Below are 20,340 nucleotides of genomic sequence, written 5' to 3'. Positions count from 1 at the left end.
AAGGTGAAAGGTCAAAGGTGTACAGGTCAATGAAGAATGATACGGAGCATGGGGCCAGGGCTATAAAAGGTTAGCAATATAATGTAAGCTACTGAGAAACTGTGAAACTTCACAGCCAAATCTAACTTATTGTGCCAGGTTAACATATGACAGCACCATGACCTGGAGCATCTACATTTACTTTGATTGAAGCAGAAGTTCACCCAAAATGTATTCACTTTCATTTTGCTCCAAACCTGTCTGTAATTTATTTTTCCTCATAGAAAACAAATATAGAATTTTTAAGAATTTATGACACTTTATTCCCAAAGTGACTCCAACTTCCAAGCTCCAAAAATGTACAAAAAACATCAAATTACTGTAAGTAGTCTATACAAAATAGATAGATAGATAGATAGATAGATAGATACCTGGATAAGCGTCATCACCCTCCAGGTCGTTGCCGGTGCTGCTGATGCTAGTGGTGTCCAGAGAATGAATGCTGAGAGAAGTGAGCTGACAGCGCAGACGCTCAATATCACTGTCTTTACTGTCCAGGGCCATCTGCATCTCCAGTCGCCCCTGAGACTCCTCTGCCAACGTCTGCAAACAGAACAACACTTTATGTGTGCTTTACATATGTATGCAGAAAGGTGGCTAGGTTTTCTGGTGGTTACATTTCTTTTAAATATATGTAATGCCACTCACAGCCTGCATTTCATTGATTTCTTTCTGGTATTTAATGATGGTGCTGTTGAGTTTTTCTTTCTCAGTGCGGAGCTGCAACTGCAGTTGTCTGTTCTCCTTCTCCTTCCTGCGGATGTCAGTGTTGTTGCCTTGCTGCGGCCTGACATCTGTCTTCTTCATAACCTCAGCCAGTTTGTTTATAGCCTACAATAAAAAATTTGATCAGATTTACCTGAGACATGCTGATATTTAAGCTATCAGAACAATGGTGTAACATGTACACTGTAGTTATAAACTCTTGGTTAAAATAAGCCAAACACACCTGACTCTTGAGGGTTCTCTCAGACTCTATCTGCTTCTCAAAGGACAGGATCAAAGATTTCATCTGTTTTTCTTTTTCTCTGGACTTATCTAGCTCTGTGTATACACATTTATAAATGTTACAGCACATATATATGAACATTATAACATCAATCCATTCATATTATTATATTATTATTAAGTGGCATTCAGCAGCCTACTCACTATGCTGTAGGTGTTTGAGCTGATTGTTGAGCTCTTCTTTCTCATTAGCCAGGTTGCCAACATCCACAGTCAGTGTGCGGTTCGATTCCTCCAGCTGGTATAACACAAAAGATTAAACATTTTAATTAATTCATATAAATGAATGTTTATGTTGTGAGCACAGATTAATTAATATTTATTATATATGAATAATTAATAAATAAATACATTCTTATACTCGCTCTAATTCTCACCGAGCTGATGGTACTGTCCTTTTCGCTTAGTTCCTGCCGGTGTCTGGCAATCACGTCTTTGATCTCCAGCTCCTTCATGATCTTTTCTTTCTCCAGGTCTGAGTATTGCTCCTCAGCGATGGAGCGCGCCAACTCTTCGGCATCTGCCTTTGTCAGGCTCACCTCTAGCTGGGTTGCTAATGAGTCCCTATATAAACATTCACAAACCAGTTTGTATATGAACAGGAATTCAGTGTACTGTAAGAGATCCATGCATACAACTTATTATCTGTTCCTTCATCTTTAACTAACTATACTAATATCTATTTACCTCACTTTTCATCTAGCCTTGTGCAAAATGCATATTGCTCTTTCTCCTTACTGGGAAAAAGCTGTGCCTATATCGCTCAACTGTGATGTTCCATTAGGAGGCACGCTGTCTGTGATGTGGAATACACTAGCATATAGATGGCTTCAAAGCCAAAATACAAGGACCAAAAGCCAAGAAACTCCAATTTTACATTTTTCAATCATAAAGCTACATTTTGCAACTTTTGGCCCTCTAGCGGTTATTTGTTGAGAAACATTGTTTAGGTCCTTACATGAGTTCTGTGCAGATGTATCTATCTGGTGGATCATGATTACAGGTGATTGTGTCAAACAAAAAAAGTTGTAGTTAAAAAAACAAGCTGAGTCATTTTCATATGTCCCGCCATCCTGTTTCAATAGCAAATACTTGTGTGCAAATACACACCTCTCTTCCTGCAGGTCCTCTATTCTCTGCAGAGCATCTTTGTAGAGTTTAGCCTTTTCATCACTGTCCTCCTTCAGCTCTCTAATTTGAGTTTTATAAAGTTTCTGAAATCAAGGAAAAACTTTTTATTTCAAAACAAATATGAGGACACAGATACACAAACCAACCCAACTACATCCCTCCACACATTCACTGACAAAATATGTTAAAGCCTGTCAGACATACTGTGAAGTACTGCTCTGCCTCCAACTGGTCCTTCAGCTCTTTCAGCTGTTTGTCAGCTTCTTCTCTCTCCCTGATTGGAAACAGAGAAAAGAGACTTATTTTGTGAGTTAAAGAGCGATAACTATAAGTTTTATTAATCATTCTAATTCTATGAGAATAGTGGCATTCCACAACTACTGTACAATGACACAGAAGAACAACATCATTGGAATATACAGTACATATCATCCATCAGCAACCCTAACTCACCTGCGTAGTTCCTGATTTTGTTTCTCCAGGCTGAGTTTGAGCTCCAGCAGATGGTTGAGCTCTTGTTTGAACTGTTTCTCAGAGGAGCGCAGGGTGCTGATCTCCTGCCTCTGTACACTGAGATCTGCCTGAAACAGAGTCTTCTTCTGAGTCTCCTGCTGCACACGCACACTCAGCACCTCCATCTGTCACACACACACACACACACGGCTGGATTTTATTTATTGGACTCTCCACAGACCATGTGATGCATATATGTAATTTTAAAATGCCTTTCATTTTTAATTGTGAGTAATATGTTTCCATTTTTTTTTTAGGAGCGCAGGGTGCTGATCTCCTGCCTCTGTACACTGAGATCTGCCTGAAACAGAGTCTTCTTCTGAGTCTCCTGCTGCACACGCACACTCAGCACCTCCATCTGTCACACACACACACACACACACACACACACACACGGCTGGATTTTATTTATTGGACTCTCCACAGACCATGTGATGCATATATGTAATTTTAAAATGCCTTTCATTTTTAATTGTGAGTAATATGTTTCCATTTTTTTTTTATTAATTAAGTTTTGTCCAGAAATATGTTCCAAAAATAACGCTGAAGTGCTGAAAATATGAGCAAATATAAAACATATTACAAAGCATAAAGTGTGACAATTAAAACAATTTAATTAAACAATTAAAATTCAGACATCAGACAGATAGACAGCTACAGTCAGGCAAGAAGAACAGTCAGATAGGTGTACCTCGCCAGTGAGTTTTTCTTTGAGTGAGCGGAGCTCCTGAAGCTCATGTTTGGCTTGCTTGTAGTCACAGTCTAATACTGAGTTTTCCTTCTCCAACTGCATCAGTCTGTTTTCCAACTGTTGCTTCGCTGATCGGTCTTCCAGCAGTTTATGTTCCATATCTGTCACACAAACACACACAGCATAACCAAACTCTGAATGAGCCAAAGGCTTGTACTACATACTTTGGAAAGATTTACTCAGCTAGAACACAAAAAATGGAAAAGTCATTTTGGAATGAGGAAAATATTTTGTTTTCATACAGGGCTAATTTTAAGGCACTTCCAAAAGAATCATGTAAATCTTGCCAGGCAAGTATCTGATGACCTAGCAAAGATTAAATGCTCAAGTTTTTTGTTGTGAGTCCAAATTATGTCTCGAATTTCTTTTGAACAACTGTTTTATATGTATTCCAGGTTTGTTTTAAGAGAGGAAATTGGGCACTTTCCCCAGAGTAAATGAATGGGTACCTTAGGTAACCATTTTTTCCCCCTCACTCTAAACTGCACTTCCCTATTTTATTTTATTTTTATTTGTAGTGAAATTTGTACACGTATACATGTTTTTAGAGTTTTTAAATTAGAGTCAGCCGAGTCATTTTACTTTTCAGGTCCTCAGACTTGGCCTCCTCGACGGATTGGTTGATTTTGTTGTTGTCGGCCAATCTGGCTTTAGTGGCTTTAAGCTCTGCCTCCTCCTGCTCCAGACTCTGCTGAATGGCTTTGAGTTTAAAGAAGAGATCGATCTCCTGCTTGCTCTTCTCCTATGAGTGAAGGGGACAACATTAATAGGGTTTTTTCACAAAAATAGACATAACCACACACATCATGTGCTGAGAATCATTCAGTCTCTTGCTAAAACACACACACACACACACACCTTTTCCAGGGCAGTGAGATCCTCCTGTAACTGTCTTTTCTCTGCTTCAGCCTTTGATAAAGAACTCTTTATGTGCTTTAACTCGTCTTCCAGTCCAGAGACACGGCCTGAAAATGAAAGAAAGATAGAAATAAAAATGAAATCGCAAGAAAGACAAGCAGGTAAAAACACAAGACCGAAGTTGAAGTCAAAGGTCAGGAATTCAAGTCAATATTAAATGTTAAACTTCAAACCATAAAAACCATAAATGGGTGTTTCTTCTACAGGCACTTTTGACCCTGTGGACCTTAAGAACATAAATTCTCATAAAACACTTTAAACTCTTGGTAGTTATTTCTTATTTTTTTACTTTGTCTATTCCTAACATTTTTTTGAAACGAATAATTTTCATTTCAAATGTTTTTATTGTTATTATTTTGTGGTGACAATTATATTTTAGGTATTGTCAGAATAAAAATTGATACAATTTACTTAAAATTAATACAATATTTTGTACTGTATTATTAATTTATTTGACTTTTAAAATAACATGACAAATGACCTTGACTTTTCTTTGTTTTCTTCATATGTATTACATACTTCATCTCAAACATAATCCTAAAAGAATTTTTGATAAAACTTGTGGCAAAATCATTTGTCATGGTGGAAAAGAATGAGGTACAGTTGTAATTTGAGAAAAAAATTTAGAATAATTTAAAAAATGGATATAAATTATTTGCACACAATAAATATTTTGTGGTTTATGGTTTGTTTATTTCATGGTTTTGTTTATTTATTTTAGTTTAGCTTGGAATTTTCATATTTTAAGACTAAAGTCTTAAGGCCTGTTCACACCAAGAACGATAACTATAAAGATAACTATATTAGCGTCCACACCAGCAGACGATATCGTCCGTTTATTCCAAGTGCACGCTCGTCTGCCGCTTTAAATTCTCAAGCTCGTTATAGCAAGATTGATTCTGACTGGCTGACAATGTTTTTATTGTTCATCAGCTAGAAAAAATCGTTCTGAAAGTGATTCCAACGATATCGTTTCTCTGTGCCTTTATCGTTATAGCTGTGGTGTGGACTCTTTAATGTTGAGAAATGTATCGTTATCGTCCTTGGTGTGAACAGGCCTTTAGTCTGGGGTAAATATCAAAAGCTTCACATAAAAGGCACATGAAAGTAGCAAAAATAAATGAAGGCATGATGAGTTTTAAAGCAGTTCAAATCTGTTCACTTAAATGAAATAATAATAATCTCTCAGGAGATAAAAGCACCTACAGAAACAAATCCTTTAAATTTAATAGACAAAACTGAAAACACGACACAGAAGAGATATTTCTTGTTTGCCTGTTTTTCTCTGTTCAGCGACATAATCATATGTATTACATACTTCATCTCAAACATAATCCTAAAAGAATTTTTGATAAAACTTGTGGCAAAATCATTTGTCATGGTGGAAAAGAATGAGGTACAGTTGTAATTTGAGAAAAAAATTTAGAATAATTAAAAAAATGGATATAAATTATTTGCACGCAATAAATATTTTGTGGTTTATGGTTTGTTTATTTCATGGTTTTGTTTATTTATTTTAGTTTAGCTTGGAATTTTCATATTTTAAGACTAAAGTCTTAAGGCCTGTTCACACCAAGAACGATAACTATAAAGATAACTATATTAGCGTCCACACCAGCAGACGATATCGTCCGTTTATTCCAAGTGCACGCTCGTCTGCCGCTTTAAATTCTCAAGCTCGTTATAGCAAGATTGATTCTGACTGGCTGACAATGTTTTTATTGTTCATCAGCTAGAAAAAATCGTTCTGAAAGTGATTCCAACGATATCGTTTCTCTGTGCCTTTATCATTATAGCTGTGGTGTGGACTCTTTAATGTTGAGAAATGTATCGTTATCGTCCTTGGTGTGAACAGGCCTTTAGTCTGGGGTAAATATCAAAAGCTTCACATAAAAGGCACATGAAAGTAGCAAAAATAAATGAAGGCATGATGAGTTTTAAAGTAGTTCAAATCTGTTCACTTAAATGAAATAATAATAATCTCTCAGGAGATAAAAGCACCTGCAGAAACAAATCCTTTAAATTTAATAGACAAAACTGAAAACACGACACAGAAGAGATATTTCTTGTTTGCTTGTTTTTCTCTGTTCAGCGACATAACATCAGCTACCTGCCTCGGACCTTAAAATAACACTATTCATATTTAAACTCGCTGCGGGCAGCTCCACCACAACACAACAACACAACAACACTGCCCAGTGTGTCTTTCAGCGAGGAGCACACCACCACTACACACTCAAACATAAACGTTTGCTTTCACTCACTCACATAGACCTGCACATAAGTGTGATCCCTAGAATGTAACACAATCTCTTTCAAGGAAGCTCGGTAGATGCTAATTCACAGCTACATCTGTCTAATGAACATAAACAGGCATAGACACACATGCACTTACCTTGTAGGTCATTGATAGTCTCTGAGCCGAGGCTTCTCTCTCGCTTCTCCACCTGCAGTGAGGTTTGCAGGCTCAGTTTCTCCTGTTCCAGACCCTGCCGGCTGCTCTCCAGCTGGGCCAGACGCTCCTGAAACTCCCTGAGAGAGATATCCAGCTGCTGGGACTGTCTCAACGCCTCGCCCTGGGCCTTCTTCAGCCGCTCGGACTCCTCCACCTCAGCCTGAAGCTTAGCATTCATCTCCTCCAACTAAAAACACATTCATTATCAGAATCTCTTTTGTTCTTTTAATTCTATCCCTAAAACAAAACCAAATTTATGCAACTGTCCAAAAGTTTGTGGTGAGTAAGATTTTTTTTTTTTTATGTTTTAGAAAGAAGTCTTTTATGCTCTTCAAGGCTGCATTTATTTCCGGGATTCTTTGATGAAAAGAAAGTTTGAAAGAACAGGATTTATTTGAAATAGAAATATTTTTAAAATAAAATTCTTGATTTCTTTTAAAATAAATAACTTACTGACCCCAAACTTTTGTTCGGTAGTATAAGCTAAAGTGATTTTAGGGCTTCAGAAATGCATAAGAATATAAGCAGGCTTGAATATAACAGTATTTTGTTCCATTGGGGGATTTCTTCATTTATTATAACCAACCTCAAATATTTATAATTTTATTTTTTATTAAAAAACACATATAGATATATATATAGTTTTTTTCTCTCTCTTTTCTTTTCTTTTCAAAATATGAAAATATTTTAGCTGTGATAGGAGAAAGTATTTTAAAATTGAAAAATGACACACTTTCGCATTAAGCACAGACCTTAGCAGGTTAGGTTTAATTCCTATACCTTTTTTATTCTTGTTTTAATTACTATTACCTTTGCTTTTTTTTTTTACTTTTTAAAATTAATTTGTCTATTTGTTAAATAATAATTATTGTTCTGAGGTTAATGGTCAGATAAAGTTTTGCTCAGGGACCCACCTGTCTTTCCAGGTGAATGTTCTTCTCAGCAGAGATTTGAGAGTTCTGGTTCTTCTTCTTCAGTTCAGCTAGCTGCTCTTTCAGGCTGCTCACTGCAGCAGAGAGAAATGCAAAATATGTTAACATTACAACATCAGCAGAGCAGAACTAATACTTTCTAGATGGGAGAAGGTTAGTACTGAGAAAATCGGGTAGAAATTTTGGGCCAGTGCTTTGGGGAATCAAGAATATCAGTAAAAGATTCAATATTAATAAAAAAAGTAACTATTTAACAAACAAAAAAATGGCACAGAAGCTGCATCTGAAGCAGCATATATATCATTGAAAAGCTCATGTAATTCAAAGAATGTTGAGTAATACTGAAGGCTAAAATGGAATGATCTACCAGGTATAAAGCAAATTATGATCATAATTTTTTGTAGACCGTAAACTTTTTTTGTAGACTAATATCAATGTATTATTAGTGAATAGATTTTTTTCCAACTCCTAGTAAATACTCAGTTTATTCGCTGTTCAAATTAATCAGAATTAAATGTCATTGTTGAGAGTCATAATGGCGTGTTTCTATCTGCTGTTCTCACCCTCATTCTCAAGCAGACGCTTTCTGTCTGTTTCTAGTCCAGCCTTTCTTATGCTCTGAGAACGCTGGTGCGTCAATAAAGCCTTCTCTCTCTCCAGTTCCCTCAGAGAGTCTTCCACCGCCTGTCTCGCATTCACCTATAACAAGAGAGAAACAGCTAGAGGAGCTTGAAGAAAGCTGCACTTTGTTTCTGAACAGTTTTGAATTAATGGCCTTTGTTGGGTGAGCGCAATTTAAACCTGTGTCTTACTTCTTCTTCAAGCTCTTTGGACAACTTCTCCAGCCGCTGATTTGCTGTTCTGTTGAGACACAACACAGTTTAAATTTATTGTAAGTTAAGATATATAATGTAATGAATTTTAGACTTAATAGAATTCTGGCTTTAAACATCCATTATCCTTCATACAGACACGTGCGTGTGTGTGCGCGCGTGTTTATATACAGTGGGATCCAAAATTCAGGGGTCGCAAATATGTAATTTAATTTTTTTAAAGAATAATTAAACAAAATTAACATTGTGACAACATGAAATTGAAATATTAATGATTCTGCAATATTTCTGATTTTCAATTCATCTTTCCATTTAAATTGTTATGCTGGTAACATCCTTTTTAAAAAGTTGTATTACATAAAGAAGTATGTTCTTATTTGGATCCAAAAGACATTTGGATCCCATTGTATGTTAATGAGTATTTGTACCTGCATTTATTTTCCAGTTCCTCCTTTGCTTGAATCTCATGTTTGACTTTTTCTTCCAACTTTTTCAGCCTCCTCTGCAGGTCACAGGACTAGGGACATGCACATAACACATTTGAAAAGTCAACAAAAAACTGACGCGAAGTTGTTTTTCCATTCTATTAAAAGCCGCAATTATCTAAAGAATGTGGAGAAACACTCCAATTATGTTGAGTAACGGCACAAAAAAAGTCATATAAGCATCGGTTTTAGAAATCTAAGTGCTAATTTTGTGCCACCCACTATTATAGGGCAATATTCCCCAAACGTTTTGCCTTATGTATGCTAACAGCTCTATCAGTAAGGCTCAAATACTCCATCAACATAAAACCAGAAATATGTTCAACTCATATTATAGTGTTTATCATTTAACATTAATCAATAATATGATAAAAGTCAGTAATATTATTTAAAAAAATATGCACCTCGGCTTGGTTTAAGTTATGATCCTCATTGACACTCTCAGCACTAGAGTCCTCTTCTGAACACTTATTGTTTTGGTTTAACAATCTGAAAGAGAGACAGAAAGAGCATCACGGTAAACGTTCCACTCTTCTCTGCTAGCTTCGTCCTTGTTTACTCTGCAGCAACACACTTTGAGATTTCATAAATCAATTCAAGATGAAAAAGACAGTTTGGAGAATACGTTAGAAAGAGAGAGAGGGAACAAGAAGGAGAGAGGAAATGGAAAAAAAAAGAAAATCTCAAAGCAACTATTCAATCTCCTCAACTCAGCCAGCGGCCCATGTGGCTTCACTCAGCCACACTGGAGAAACTGAGAAAGCGAGGGAGGAAACAGTGAAAGGAAAGGGAAAAAGGAGGGAATTGTGATGGAACAAATACAGCACTCATTCACGGTTACCATAATCATGCAAAAATACTGTACATCCTGTCTCTATCAATCCATAACAGGAGCTTGCTGTCGTTTTACAGCTTGCTTTTACTTGCTGTCGTTTAGTGTTCATCTGTGAGTGAGCATTTGTGGAAGAGAACAAGATACCCGTGTAAAAGTCAAACAGCGCTACAGTGTCTGAAAGGTGGGCTTTAAACTATTTCTGTCTCAGATTTCACCATTTTTGATATTTATATCTACTGTAGATATTCATTTACAACCAATTTAAAATGTAAAACATCTTTTTACAGTCATATAAACTCTTTAAAAAAAGTGATATCCATACTGGCATAATAAAAAAAGTCATGGCTTTTTTTGTTGTTTTTTATAATTTTCTAGTTATGCTCAGGTCAAAAATATTTCATATGCTAGAAACTGTTATTTGGGAGTGCAAAACTCTTACAATCTTTATTGCGTAATCATGAACGCCTGGAAAAATTATGGAAATTCATTGGCGAAAAGATGTGGGAACTCTGTTGGGACTTTTTGAATCCTTTTTCAGTTATATTGCATTGCCATATTATGCAACAAACCATTATGTCAGACAAAATTTCAAATGTTTGTAATAAAATGTTACAATATTTGACATTATAATACAACATTTCAATAGCCACAGTTCCATTGTCAGAATCCATCTTGTCACAAATAAAATACAAAACGCACACATTTTCACACTTACTGGTCCTCCCTGAAATAGGTGAAGCCCACAAACGGTAGTTGATTCCCTGCGAAGGCACGGGGAGGGGGGAAGGTCTCGGTTCCTAACGGATCATCCTTTATATCATCATCAAAGTTACTGGTGTCAATATCACTACTCAGCTTCGGCACCACTGGAGCCATGGCTGAGAGACAGAGAGAGGCAGAGAGAGAGAGAGCGAGAGAGGAGGGGGTTGAGAGAATATTGTAAAAGATTTGAGCAAAAATAGTGTGTCCTGTTTGAGTGCTTGTGTGTGTGAGAGAGAGGCTCACAGTGAAAGGCTCAGTGTGTGTAGCACACAAAGCAGACACTGTACTGAAGGGAGGAGTGGCATGTATGACTTTCCAAGCTTGCCGGTGCTTACTCACTACCTACTGTGCACACACACTCATGCTCACTTACACATCCAAAACACTCCCTGCTTCTGGAGCGAACGTGCTGAGAACACTGGGAGAACATGTGACAAACATCTATTGGGGACAGGCTGGATTCAAACTCTCCACAGCCAAAAGAAAACCGACAGAGATGGCTGGATCTTTGTGCTTTAAATTTAGTTTTTGAATTAGAGGAAGATACACTCTAAAAAATGTTGGGTTGTTTTAACCCAACTTTGGGTCAAATATGGACTAACCCAACTGTTGGGTTAAATTTTTCAATTACATTTTTAACCCAAAAGTTGGGTTAGTCCATATTTGACCCAACGTTGGGTTAAAACAACGCAGCATTTTTTAGAGTGTATAAATACATACGAGAAAAAATAAATAAACGTTTGGAACCGTATTCCTCTATAATCCACATTATATCCAAACATTGAAAAAAAAACTGCATTCATTTAATTAATTCCAAAGACAAACACAAAGAGATTTAAAAACATCTCTTAGGTTACTATATGGGTTGGTTACTTTATGAATTTTTATATTTATCCATTTGGCACTCCTACACACTCAAATTAAGCAAATCATTATCTTTATCTTTTAATATCTTGATCTTTAAAGTCTAGTTTATCATCATTATTAAGAGTCAGTTGTCTGTTTTTAATGAATAAACACAATTATAAATCTATTAATACAAGTAATTCCAAATAAATGAATAAATAACTGCAGTAATGTCAATAAGAACTCTGATCTATAAAAAAATCTCAATGAGGAAATGCATTTACAAGGTAGTATAGAGTTGCGCTTCTCTGGATCACACATCCATACTTTTTTCCATATTTCCAAACATCCATATTTATTTCAATATACTGTAAAACCAATTTAGTCAGACATAAACATCTATTAAACTTATCACAGATATAGCTAAAAAAAAAAGATAAAGCATGTCAACGTGTGTGCAAGAAAAACACTCTTGGAAAGAAAATCTAATCCGTTTCTTTGCAAAAACACAGTCTGCTGTATAACACCACACTATACAGATATATGGATGATGTTGCTTAGTTTCCCAGAATGCTCCTTGATAGCACTGCTAATAACAGACTACTGTGGAGGCAGAGAGAAAGCAAATACAGTATGTGCATTTGGGCATCACTGGAGCAAGGGACAGAGAGAGGAGGAGAAAACGAGTCCAATTCTGTGGTTTTGAAGCTCTTCTCTCATTAGTAACTGTGTACGGGCCACATGTTGGGTTCCGCCCTTACTGAAGCCAACCCCATACCCCCGTAACCCTGTCCCAAACACCACACTCCTTAGCAGGAGCACATCACTCCTCCACACTGCACAACACAGCAGAGAGCAATGTTACTGAACAAAACTAAGAAAAAAAAGAAAAGAAAATACTGATGACAAAGCAGCAAAAAAATTATGTTGCTGTAACATCACACATTGCTCTTTTATCACATCCCATAATTATGCTTCATGGAGAAATATACATCAATTAAGTCAAGATATATTATGATTAACCAGACAAACACATCTAAACAGGTCCTGTGGTTTTGAAGCTCTTCTCTCATTAGTAACTGTGTACGGGCCACATGTTGGGTTCCGCCCTTACTGAAGCCAACCCCATACCCCCGTAACCCTGTCCCAAACACCACACTCCTTAGCAGGAGCACATCACTCCTCCACACTGCACAACACAGCAGAGAGCAATGTTACTGAACAAAACAAAACTAAGAAAAAAAAGAAAAGAAAATACTGATGACAAAGCAGCAAAAAAATTATGTTGCTGTAACATCACACATTGCTCTTTTATCACATCCCATAATTATGCTTCATGGAGAAATATACATCAATTAAGTCAAGATATATTATGATTAACCAGACAAACACATCTAAACAGGTCAGTTATATCAGTTGTAATTATATATCAATAAAACAGTCAGTGAGTAGAAACCACAATAAAGAAGGTTTCAGCACAAAGTAAATGCAAGACTATGTATGCATGACTGAAATGGCTTTCTCAGAAGCATAACATGAGAGTGTGACATTAATGTTTGCATTTGTCTGGAGAAAAATATGAACAGCAATTTCAGGAAATTTAAAAGCTGTGCTCCAAAACCCCATATCCATAATCTGATCATATATGAATGACGCAAGATATGAAACAATGCAAGACTTCAGTATATTCTCTAGATATCTACTGTATACTGTTATTATTCTGCACATGCATAATGTTACAGTAATTGAATAATATTGACTTAATAGTTATAATTAGTGATAATTAATTGGCTATAATTATCATGAGTAAATGTGACTTTCACAATCATGATCACAGATCAGCCACACTCACACACGGAGGCTTACTGTCTCGTATGGTGTCGAAGGTCCACTGATCGTTCTTGAAGAAGGGGTGACATTTTATTTCATCCACTCCAGAACGGCCAAGCCTCACCTCCCTGAACATAGCAAAACACTGGTCAGCAAACCAAACAGAGAACCACAACCACGCTTACTAATCCGTTAAGTGACGTTTGTGCGTGTGAGACTGGAACATCCAACAGCGAGTGGATGAGTTGAGGAGCCAAAGCGTCACACGCAGCAACATCCAAAAATAAGGAACGATCATTCCCCTCCCATTCCTTGCATCTGGATCAGAGGGGTGCAGCAGTTTGGACTGCCACGTGTGGGACATTCCTGCAGCCAGAATGCAAAGGAAGGGGTGTGTGTGTGTTGTGCTTTTAAATGAAAACATAAAGCTCCTCTCTGGATATTTGATCTGGAATACTCGTATGTGTGTGCATGTGAGAGGGAGGAGAAAGAGAGAGGAAAAAGAGAGATATAGGAAAACAGATGGAAGTTATCAGGCTGAAAGAGTGACAAGGCATTACAAAGAAATGTAGTAGAAGCATTAGAACATGAAGTTGATGTTTTACCAGTGACTGATTTTTTTGAAGGGCTATTAAAAGCATAAAATGAAGAGATGAAGACAGGTAAATCATTTTAAAAAAGGCTTTAGTTGATTTAAGTTTATGTACAATACCATTTCAGAAACTGGGGGTCGATAAGATTTTTTATCTTATGCTCTTCAAGACTGCATTTATTTCATCAATCATTCAGTACAATACAGTGAACAAAACTATTTATTTTTTCTATTTGAATATATTTGAATAGCTTTCTATTTGAATATAGCTGAAAGCTGCATTTTCCACAGGCGTTACTCCAGTCTTCAGTGTCACATGATCCTTCAGGAATCATTTCTAATATGCTGATTTCATATTATTATCAATGTTGAAAATCGTTATGCTGCTTAATGTTTTTGTGGAAACTAATACATTTTTTCCCCTTGGGATTCTTTAACAAATTAAAAGTAAAAAAACAACTTATTTTAACATTATTATAAATGTCTTTGTCACTTAATATTGACACTATAAATATTGTCACTTTTGATCAATATAAGGTGCCTATGCTGAAAATTGACCCCATACTTTTGAACAGAAGTGTATATTTCATATGACAATAAAACTAATAAAAACTGATACAAACAAAATAATATCAAGTATAGCAATTTTTTAATTTAGTTAATTACAAAAATGTTCAAGGTTAAGCCATTGTTGTTTATTCTGCAATCAAATTAAGCACTATTTCAAATTGAATGAAAACATTTTTATTTATATTATTGATGGTCACAATTTATTTAACATTATGGGCAAAATCGCTATTGGCTGACCTGAGTGACCTCTAGAAATAAATTCATATTTTTCCATGCTGCTTTTGACATCACATCTCAGGATAGTAGGGGACTAATGTTTAAAAGAGGTTACTGATTCTAAATCTCTGTTTCTCTCTCTCACCTGTCAGACAGAAAGGCACAAATGAGGTCTTTGGCCTTCTTTGACATTTCGATATCATCTGGGAAAGTTAAGCTGTTTTTATGATCCATGATCTTTCCGTAGGTGCCCACCAGGGACTCGGCATAAAACGGTGTGTCACCTGCCCACATCGACAGAAGAATGAACATAGGATGGTAAGAACAGTAAAATGCAATTACAGGAGATTGAAGGATGCAGAAGTTGGCGCTACTCACCCACTAGCAGCTCATAAATGAAAACGCCAACAGACCACCAGTCACACTCCCGGCCATAGTAACCTGTTCCTCCTTGTGACATCAAAACCTCTGGTGAAATGTAATCAGGAGTCCCGACAGCAGTGTCACAGCGGACCATACGGGACTAAACACAAATACAGATGCATATACATAAATATAACCATTCTATACACTGGTTAATCTAATGTTGCTAGAACATAAGCTATTGCACATTTCAGCTTTAAAAAAAAACCCTATAAATCTATTGAGAGATCATCATAATTCAGGTTGCACTATATGATCTAACCACAAGAAGGCAGCGCTGACAATTATCACAGCATAGGGGATTTCTGCAGCCTACTGTACATGCAAAAATTATTGTTTCAACTAGGTTTCTGGTCTTAAAATAGTCAATACACTATGAATTGTGACAAATTAATTGTAATCTTGCATACTATACAATTTAAAATGTAGACTCATTCTTTCTGTCTTTCTCCTATACACTCAATTACACAGACACACAAATCAGAAGCACTTATCACACAACCCAAAACACACCGAGTCCATCTTCATGCATGTTCCAAAGTCAGCGAGTTTAAGGTGTCCGTTGCGGTCAAGCAGCATGTTGTCTGGTTTGATGTCTCGGTGGATGAAGCCCAGAGAATGGATGGCGTCCAGTGCCAGCACCACTTCTGCCGTGTAGAATTGAGCCCACTCTTCTGGGATGTCATAGTTGCTGGTAAGAGTCACCAGGTCTCCACCGGGCATGAACTCCATCACCAAATAAAGGTACTTCTCATCTTGGAATGCACAGCACAGCTATGTTGACAGAAAGAGTGAGGTGAACAGGTGTCACAACATACCAACATTTCAGCAGTTGATACCAATACAGTGAAATTTCACAATACTTGATTCCAATTGCAACACCACAGCTATATTAAATATGCTATTGAACAGTGCTTTATTTAATAATAATTGTTGATTTAAAAACATTGCTATTATGTAATAATGTATTCTTATATTTAATATTTTTAATAAATTACATTCAAATTATTATACATTAAAATAAATATTATAAATATAAAGTTAAAAAAATGGACATGTTGTCTTCAAGTATTTATCAATTAATTATTAATCAAGTAGAGTAATTAATTATTATTTAAGATAACAGTCCATCATAAAGAACACATTTTGTTGATTAAAGTGCCACTATTATGCTATTTGAAATGTTTATAATTTAGTTTTAGGAGTCCCCAAAAATAGGTTTATAGGTCAAAAAACACTTTCATTTTTATATAATATACATTTAATTGTACGTTATTTCTCAATGCCTCTCAAACGATTCGTTCGAAGATTCCTCTATCCAAACCTCTCCTTGTGAGGCTACTCTGCTCTGACTGGTCAGTTGACCCAGTCTGTTGTGATTGGTCTACTGCATACAGAGCATGTCGGAAAAGGAGCGCCCATCACCAGTACTGGAATACGGCTCATCAATAATACATCCTTTTATAATAATAATAGTGCTCCACTCTGTTCTAAAACAATAAGAATCAGAGGGGGAAAAGGTTTTTACACTTATTTTAGCGAACCGGACCCACAGCTTGGTAGTAAGGACCCAAACAATAATGGTATATTACATTTTCCACACAAACGAGCAATAGCGTTTGAAATTTTTTTCACGGGATGTCCATACAGAACGTAGGCAGGCATTATGCAAATGTAAGAATTTGTAATGTATGAAATTTGTGGAATGGGATTCGAATTTAAAACAACTAGTTTCAGCGGTTTGGAGTCGACTCTTTCTTTTGAGCGACGATAACTTTATTTATGATGCACTTTCAGCTTTACAACTATGCAGACTGTTTACATTCACACACAGCTACATTACACACATGCATGAAATGTAATTTTCAAAAATCCATGATAGGGGCACTTTAATATTATCAACAAAACAACTTTACATAAGCAATTCTGTTAGGCTTCAAGGTCTAATGAGCAGATCTGATATTTCTTGTCTTGCCTATTTACATTAGGACAGAACTGACTGTCAACTGACGTGTTATAGTACTACAACATGTGCAGGTGCATCCTGTGAGGTGCAAGCATTCAAACACAGCTGCCTGTCAATCAGACAGCACTTGGTTTGCATTTTTAACATTTTATTATAAACTTAGTATTGAAGTACTGGCAATTTTGACATCCCTAAAGGGGATTATTTACTTATTGATTATTAAATATTTTAACAGTGTCCTTATATACACTCTGTTATTGTTTTTTATCCTTTCAGCTTTTGGAGTTTCCCAGTTCTCAAACATACTCTAGTACACACATCACAAAAAGTACCACACAGGCATATCTATATATGAGAAGGAATCCCACCTGAACTATCCAAGGACTCTTGGAGAATGCCATGATGTCACGCTCCTCCCAGAAGAAGGCGGAGTCAGAACGCTTGACCATCTCAAACTTGCTGAGCTGCTTCATGGCATACACTTGTTGGGAAGCTTTGTGTCGTACCTACATGCACATATGTGCATTAACATCATAAACATCCATATAAATCCTTAATGAAACTACACAAATTCTGCAATGTGTTGCTTTATGCAAACAAGTGTTTAACGTATAATTGAAGTCATTCATCTTCACACTGCATGCATAAGCATCACATAATGCTCTACCATAGTTAACTATTTATAAAGACTGACAAGTGTGAAACTAAAAGAATAAGACAATATCACAAGGACAAAAGCATGCATGCTCTGTGTTGTTGCAGGTAAGTAGGAGCTGGCAGAACATGTGCATACATGCCTCACAGGCGTTAACACACACACACAGACAAAAGGCTATGCCTGAAGACAAACAGCAGATAACATGGGCAGACTCTCACATAAACACTCACTCACCAGCTGCACTGCACCAAACGCTCCACGACCAATCAGCTTGACTCTGTCAAAATCATCCAGCTTCACCTGTAGTTCCTTGAGGCGAGTCACGGCTTTTTCATCTAGAGAGATCACACCATGCATGTTATCACATGAATACAGTTTATCATTTAATTATTAACAAACACATTTACATTATGCAAGGCTCAAAAAATTAATCAGGGCACAAAAATTCTCCAGTTATTTTATGCACATTTTTAATGGAACCATTTAAAAAAAAAATATATATATATATACAGTATCTCACAGAAGTGAGTACACCCCTCACATTTTTGTAAATATTTTATATCTTTTCATGTGACAAAACTGAAGAAATGACACTTTGCTACAATGTAAAGCAGTGAGTGTACAGCTTGTATAACAGTGTAAACCTGTGAAGCTCTGGTGAACTCCATGCCCAAGAGGGTTAAGGCAGTGCTGGAAAATAATGGTGGCCACACAAAATATTGACACTTTGGGCCCAATTTGGATATTTTCACTTAGGGGTGTACTCACTTTTGTGGCCAGCGGTTTAGACATTAATGGCTGTGTGTTGAGTTATTTTGAGGGGACAGCAAATTTACACTGTTATACAAGCTGTACACTCACTACTTTACATTGTAGCAATGTGTCATTTCTTCAACATGAAAACATGAAAAGATATAATAAAATATTTACAAAAATGTGAGGGGTGTACTCACTTCTGTGAGATACTGTATATATATATATATATATATATGCACCATGTGTATACTGTTTTGTATACTGTGTAAAATGTGTATACTGCCACCATGTGACTGACTGTTTTTAATAGGTATTGCCAATATACTACAATAATGATGCACTTGCTTAATTTCTTTTTTTTTTACATGATATTTACTAATTTTACACAATATATACTCAAAGTAACAATTTTTAACTGCAAAGTGTCTATTATCTGTTGACAAGGCCGACAGTAGGGTTTGGATGTGTATTGATGCATCCATATATTGCTATGAAAATTTAGCGATATACAGTATGATCTATTATCATTTTATAGTTATTATCATCAAGTTACTGACATAAAGTTCTATAATTACGGACAATAAGAAGTCATAAGCCATACACATACAATAAATCTAATAATCTATGAAATTCCAAAGAGACTTACATCTGTTTAAGAAGGAATCTATGTTTTTGTTCTTTCTCAGTGCGGGATGATTCAGATCAAGGGCCAGAGCAGTTACTGAATCCTGCAGAAGACAAGAGCAAAGCATTAAAAAAAAAATTATCATTTCATTTCATTTATCATTTCAAATACAAAGTGATTTCTACAGTTGGCTTTCCTCTTCATTCACACAGCCAAAAATGTCTTCAAAGTGAGTTCATCACTCTCCTTTAATCCCAGAACTAAGCTCACTCTGACAGTCCTGTTGAGACATTTAACTTATATAACTTATAAGGATATAAACCTAAAGTGGAGATTTATGAGTGGGATTAGGCCTTTACAGTCAGCATTAAGTAATTGTATTTATAAATGACTTTAGGAAATGAATGATATGAATGATCCTGGAAACTACATCACATACCCCTCCAAATACACACAGTGACACTGCAGAGCTAAAAAAATATATAGAAGACACACACATAGAACACACTTACCCCCACCCCCAACATTCCCAGCTGTTATTCTAAATTGTAATAATATTTTAAAATAATAAAATTTTTCCTGTATTTTTAATGAAATAAATGCAGCTTTGGTGAACAGACCTCTATCAAAACCTTTTTAAAAATCTGTTATATACCTTCAAAATTTAGGTGTAAAGGGGTCATATGATGCGATTTCAATTTTTCCTTTCTCTTTGGAGTGTTACAAGCTCTTGGTGCATAAAGAAGATCTGTAAAGTTGCAAACACTAAAGTCTCAAAACCAAAGAGATATTCTTTATAAAAGTTAAGAGTTAACCACGCCTACCTAAAATGGCTCGTTCTAACATGCCCCCACGTACTTACGTCACTATGTGGGAAGATTTGCATAACGCCGCCCAAATGTTCACGCAAAGAAAGAAGGCGTAACTTTTATTCTCGCTGTAGTATTGTTGGCGCTGCAGCCATGTCCTGAAGACGCTGTGTGCTTCGTTGTGAAAGCGAAACTACTTTGTTTGGTCTTCCAAAAGAGGACGATATCCGCTTCGTCATGCCTAGAGCTGATCTGTGCTGGTCGCTGAGGGAATTCATCAACTTTCACCGTGGACAAAGCGGAGTCCAGCCCGCCTCAGCGCACGCTATACCGGCCTCAGCACACGCTAAGCCGGGGCTTCCCCTCACGCTAGGCCGCTGTGTTTTT

General features: G+C 36.4%; 1 protein-coding gene across 1 annotated transcript in view; it reads right to left on the bottom strand.

Moving 5' to 3' along the window:
- Positions 1-369: 369 nt before the first annotated feature.
- LOC107602474 (rho-associated protein kinase 2-like) overlaps positions 370-20,340 on the bottom strand; it is a 22,559-nt gene continuing 2,588 nt past the window's right edge. The window contains exons 2-26 of the mRNA XM_016294994.1: positions 19,166-19,247; positions 17,998-18,098; positions 17,474-17,611; positions 15,653-15,913; positions 15,095-15,239; positions 14,862-15,000; positions 13,375-13,466; positions 10,616-10,778; positions 9,470-9,554; positions 9,009-9,097; positions 8,560-8,608; positions 8,311-8,446; positions 7,730-7,821; positions 6,756-7,002; positions 4,301-4,407; positions 4,025-4,184; positions 3,383-3,543; positions 2,632-2,816; positions 2,383-2,452; positions 2,158-2,261; positions 1,425-1,611; positions 1,192-1,285; positions 989-1,083; positions 688-870; positions 370-582 (exon numbers count right to left, since the gene is read on the bottom strand). Coding sequence (XP_016150480.1) covers positions 370-582; positions 688-870; positions 989-1,083; positions 1,192-1,285; positions 1,425-1,611; positions 2,158-2,261; positions 2,383-2,452; positions 2,632-2,816; positions 3,383-3,543; positions 4,025-4,184; positions 4,301-4,407; positions 6,756-7,002; positions 7,730-7,821; positions 8,311-8,446; positions 8,560-8,608; positions 9,009-9,097; positions 9,470-9,554; positions 10,616-10,778; positions 13,375-13,466; positions 14,862-15,000; positions 15,095-15,239; positions 15,653-15,913; positions 17,474-17,611; positions 17,998-18,098; positions 19,166-19,247 — 3,378 coding nt within the window. The remainder of the gene's footprint in view (positions 583-687; positions 871-988; positions 1,084-1,191; positions 1,286-1,424; positions 1,612-2,157; positions 2,262-2,382; positions 2,453-2,631; positions 2,817-3,382; positions 3,544-4,024; positions 4,185-4,300; positions 4,408-6,755; positions 7,003-7,729; positions 7,822-8,310; positions 8,447-8,559; positions 8,609-9,008; positions 9,098-9,469; positions 9,555-10,615; positions 10,779-13,374; positions 13,467-14,861; positions 15,001-15,094; positions 15,240-15,652; positions 15,914-17,473; positions 17,612-17,997; positions 18,099-19,165; positions 19,248-20,340) is intronic.

Source organism: Sinocyclocheilus grahami, unplaced genomic scaffold, assembly GCF_001515645.1.
Source record: "Sinocyclocheilus grahami isolate Dianchi unplaced genomic scaffold, SAMN03320097.WGS_v1.1 scaffold15.1, whole genome shotgun sequence".
In the NCBI taxonomy this organism is placed as follows: Eukaryota; Metazoa; Chordata; class Actinopteri; order Cypriniformes; family Cyprinidae; genus Sinocyclocheilus; species Sinocyclocheilus grahami.
The sequence above is the reverse complement of the archived record's forward strand: the minus strand, read 5'-3'. Positions and strand labels throughout refer to the sequence as shown.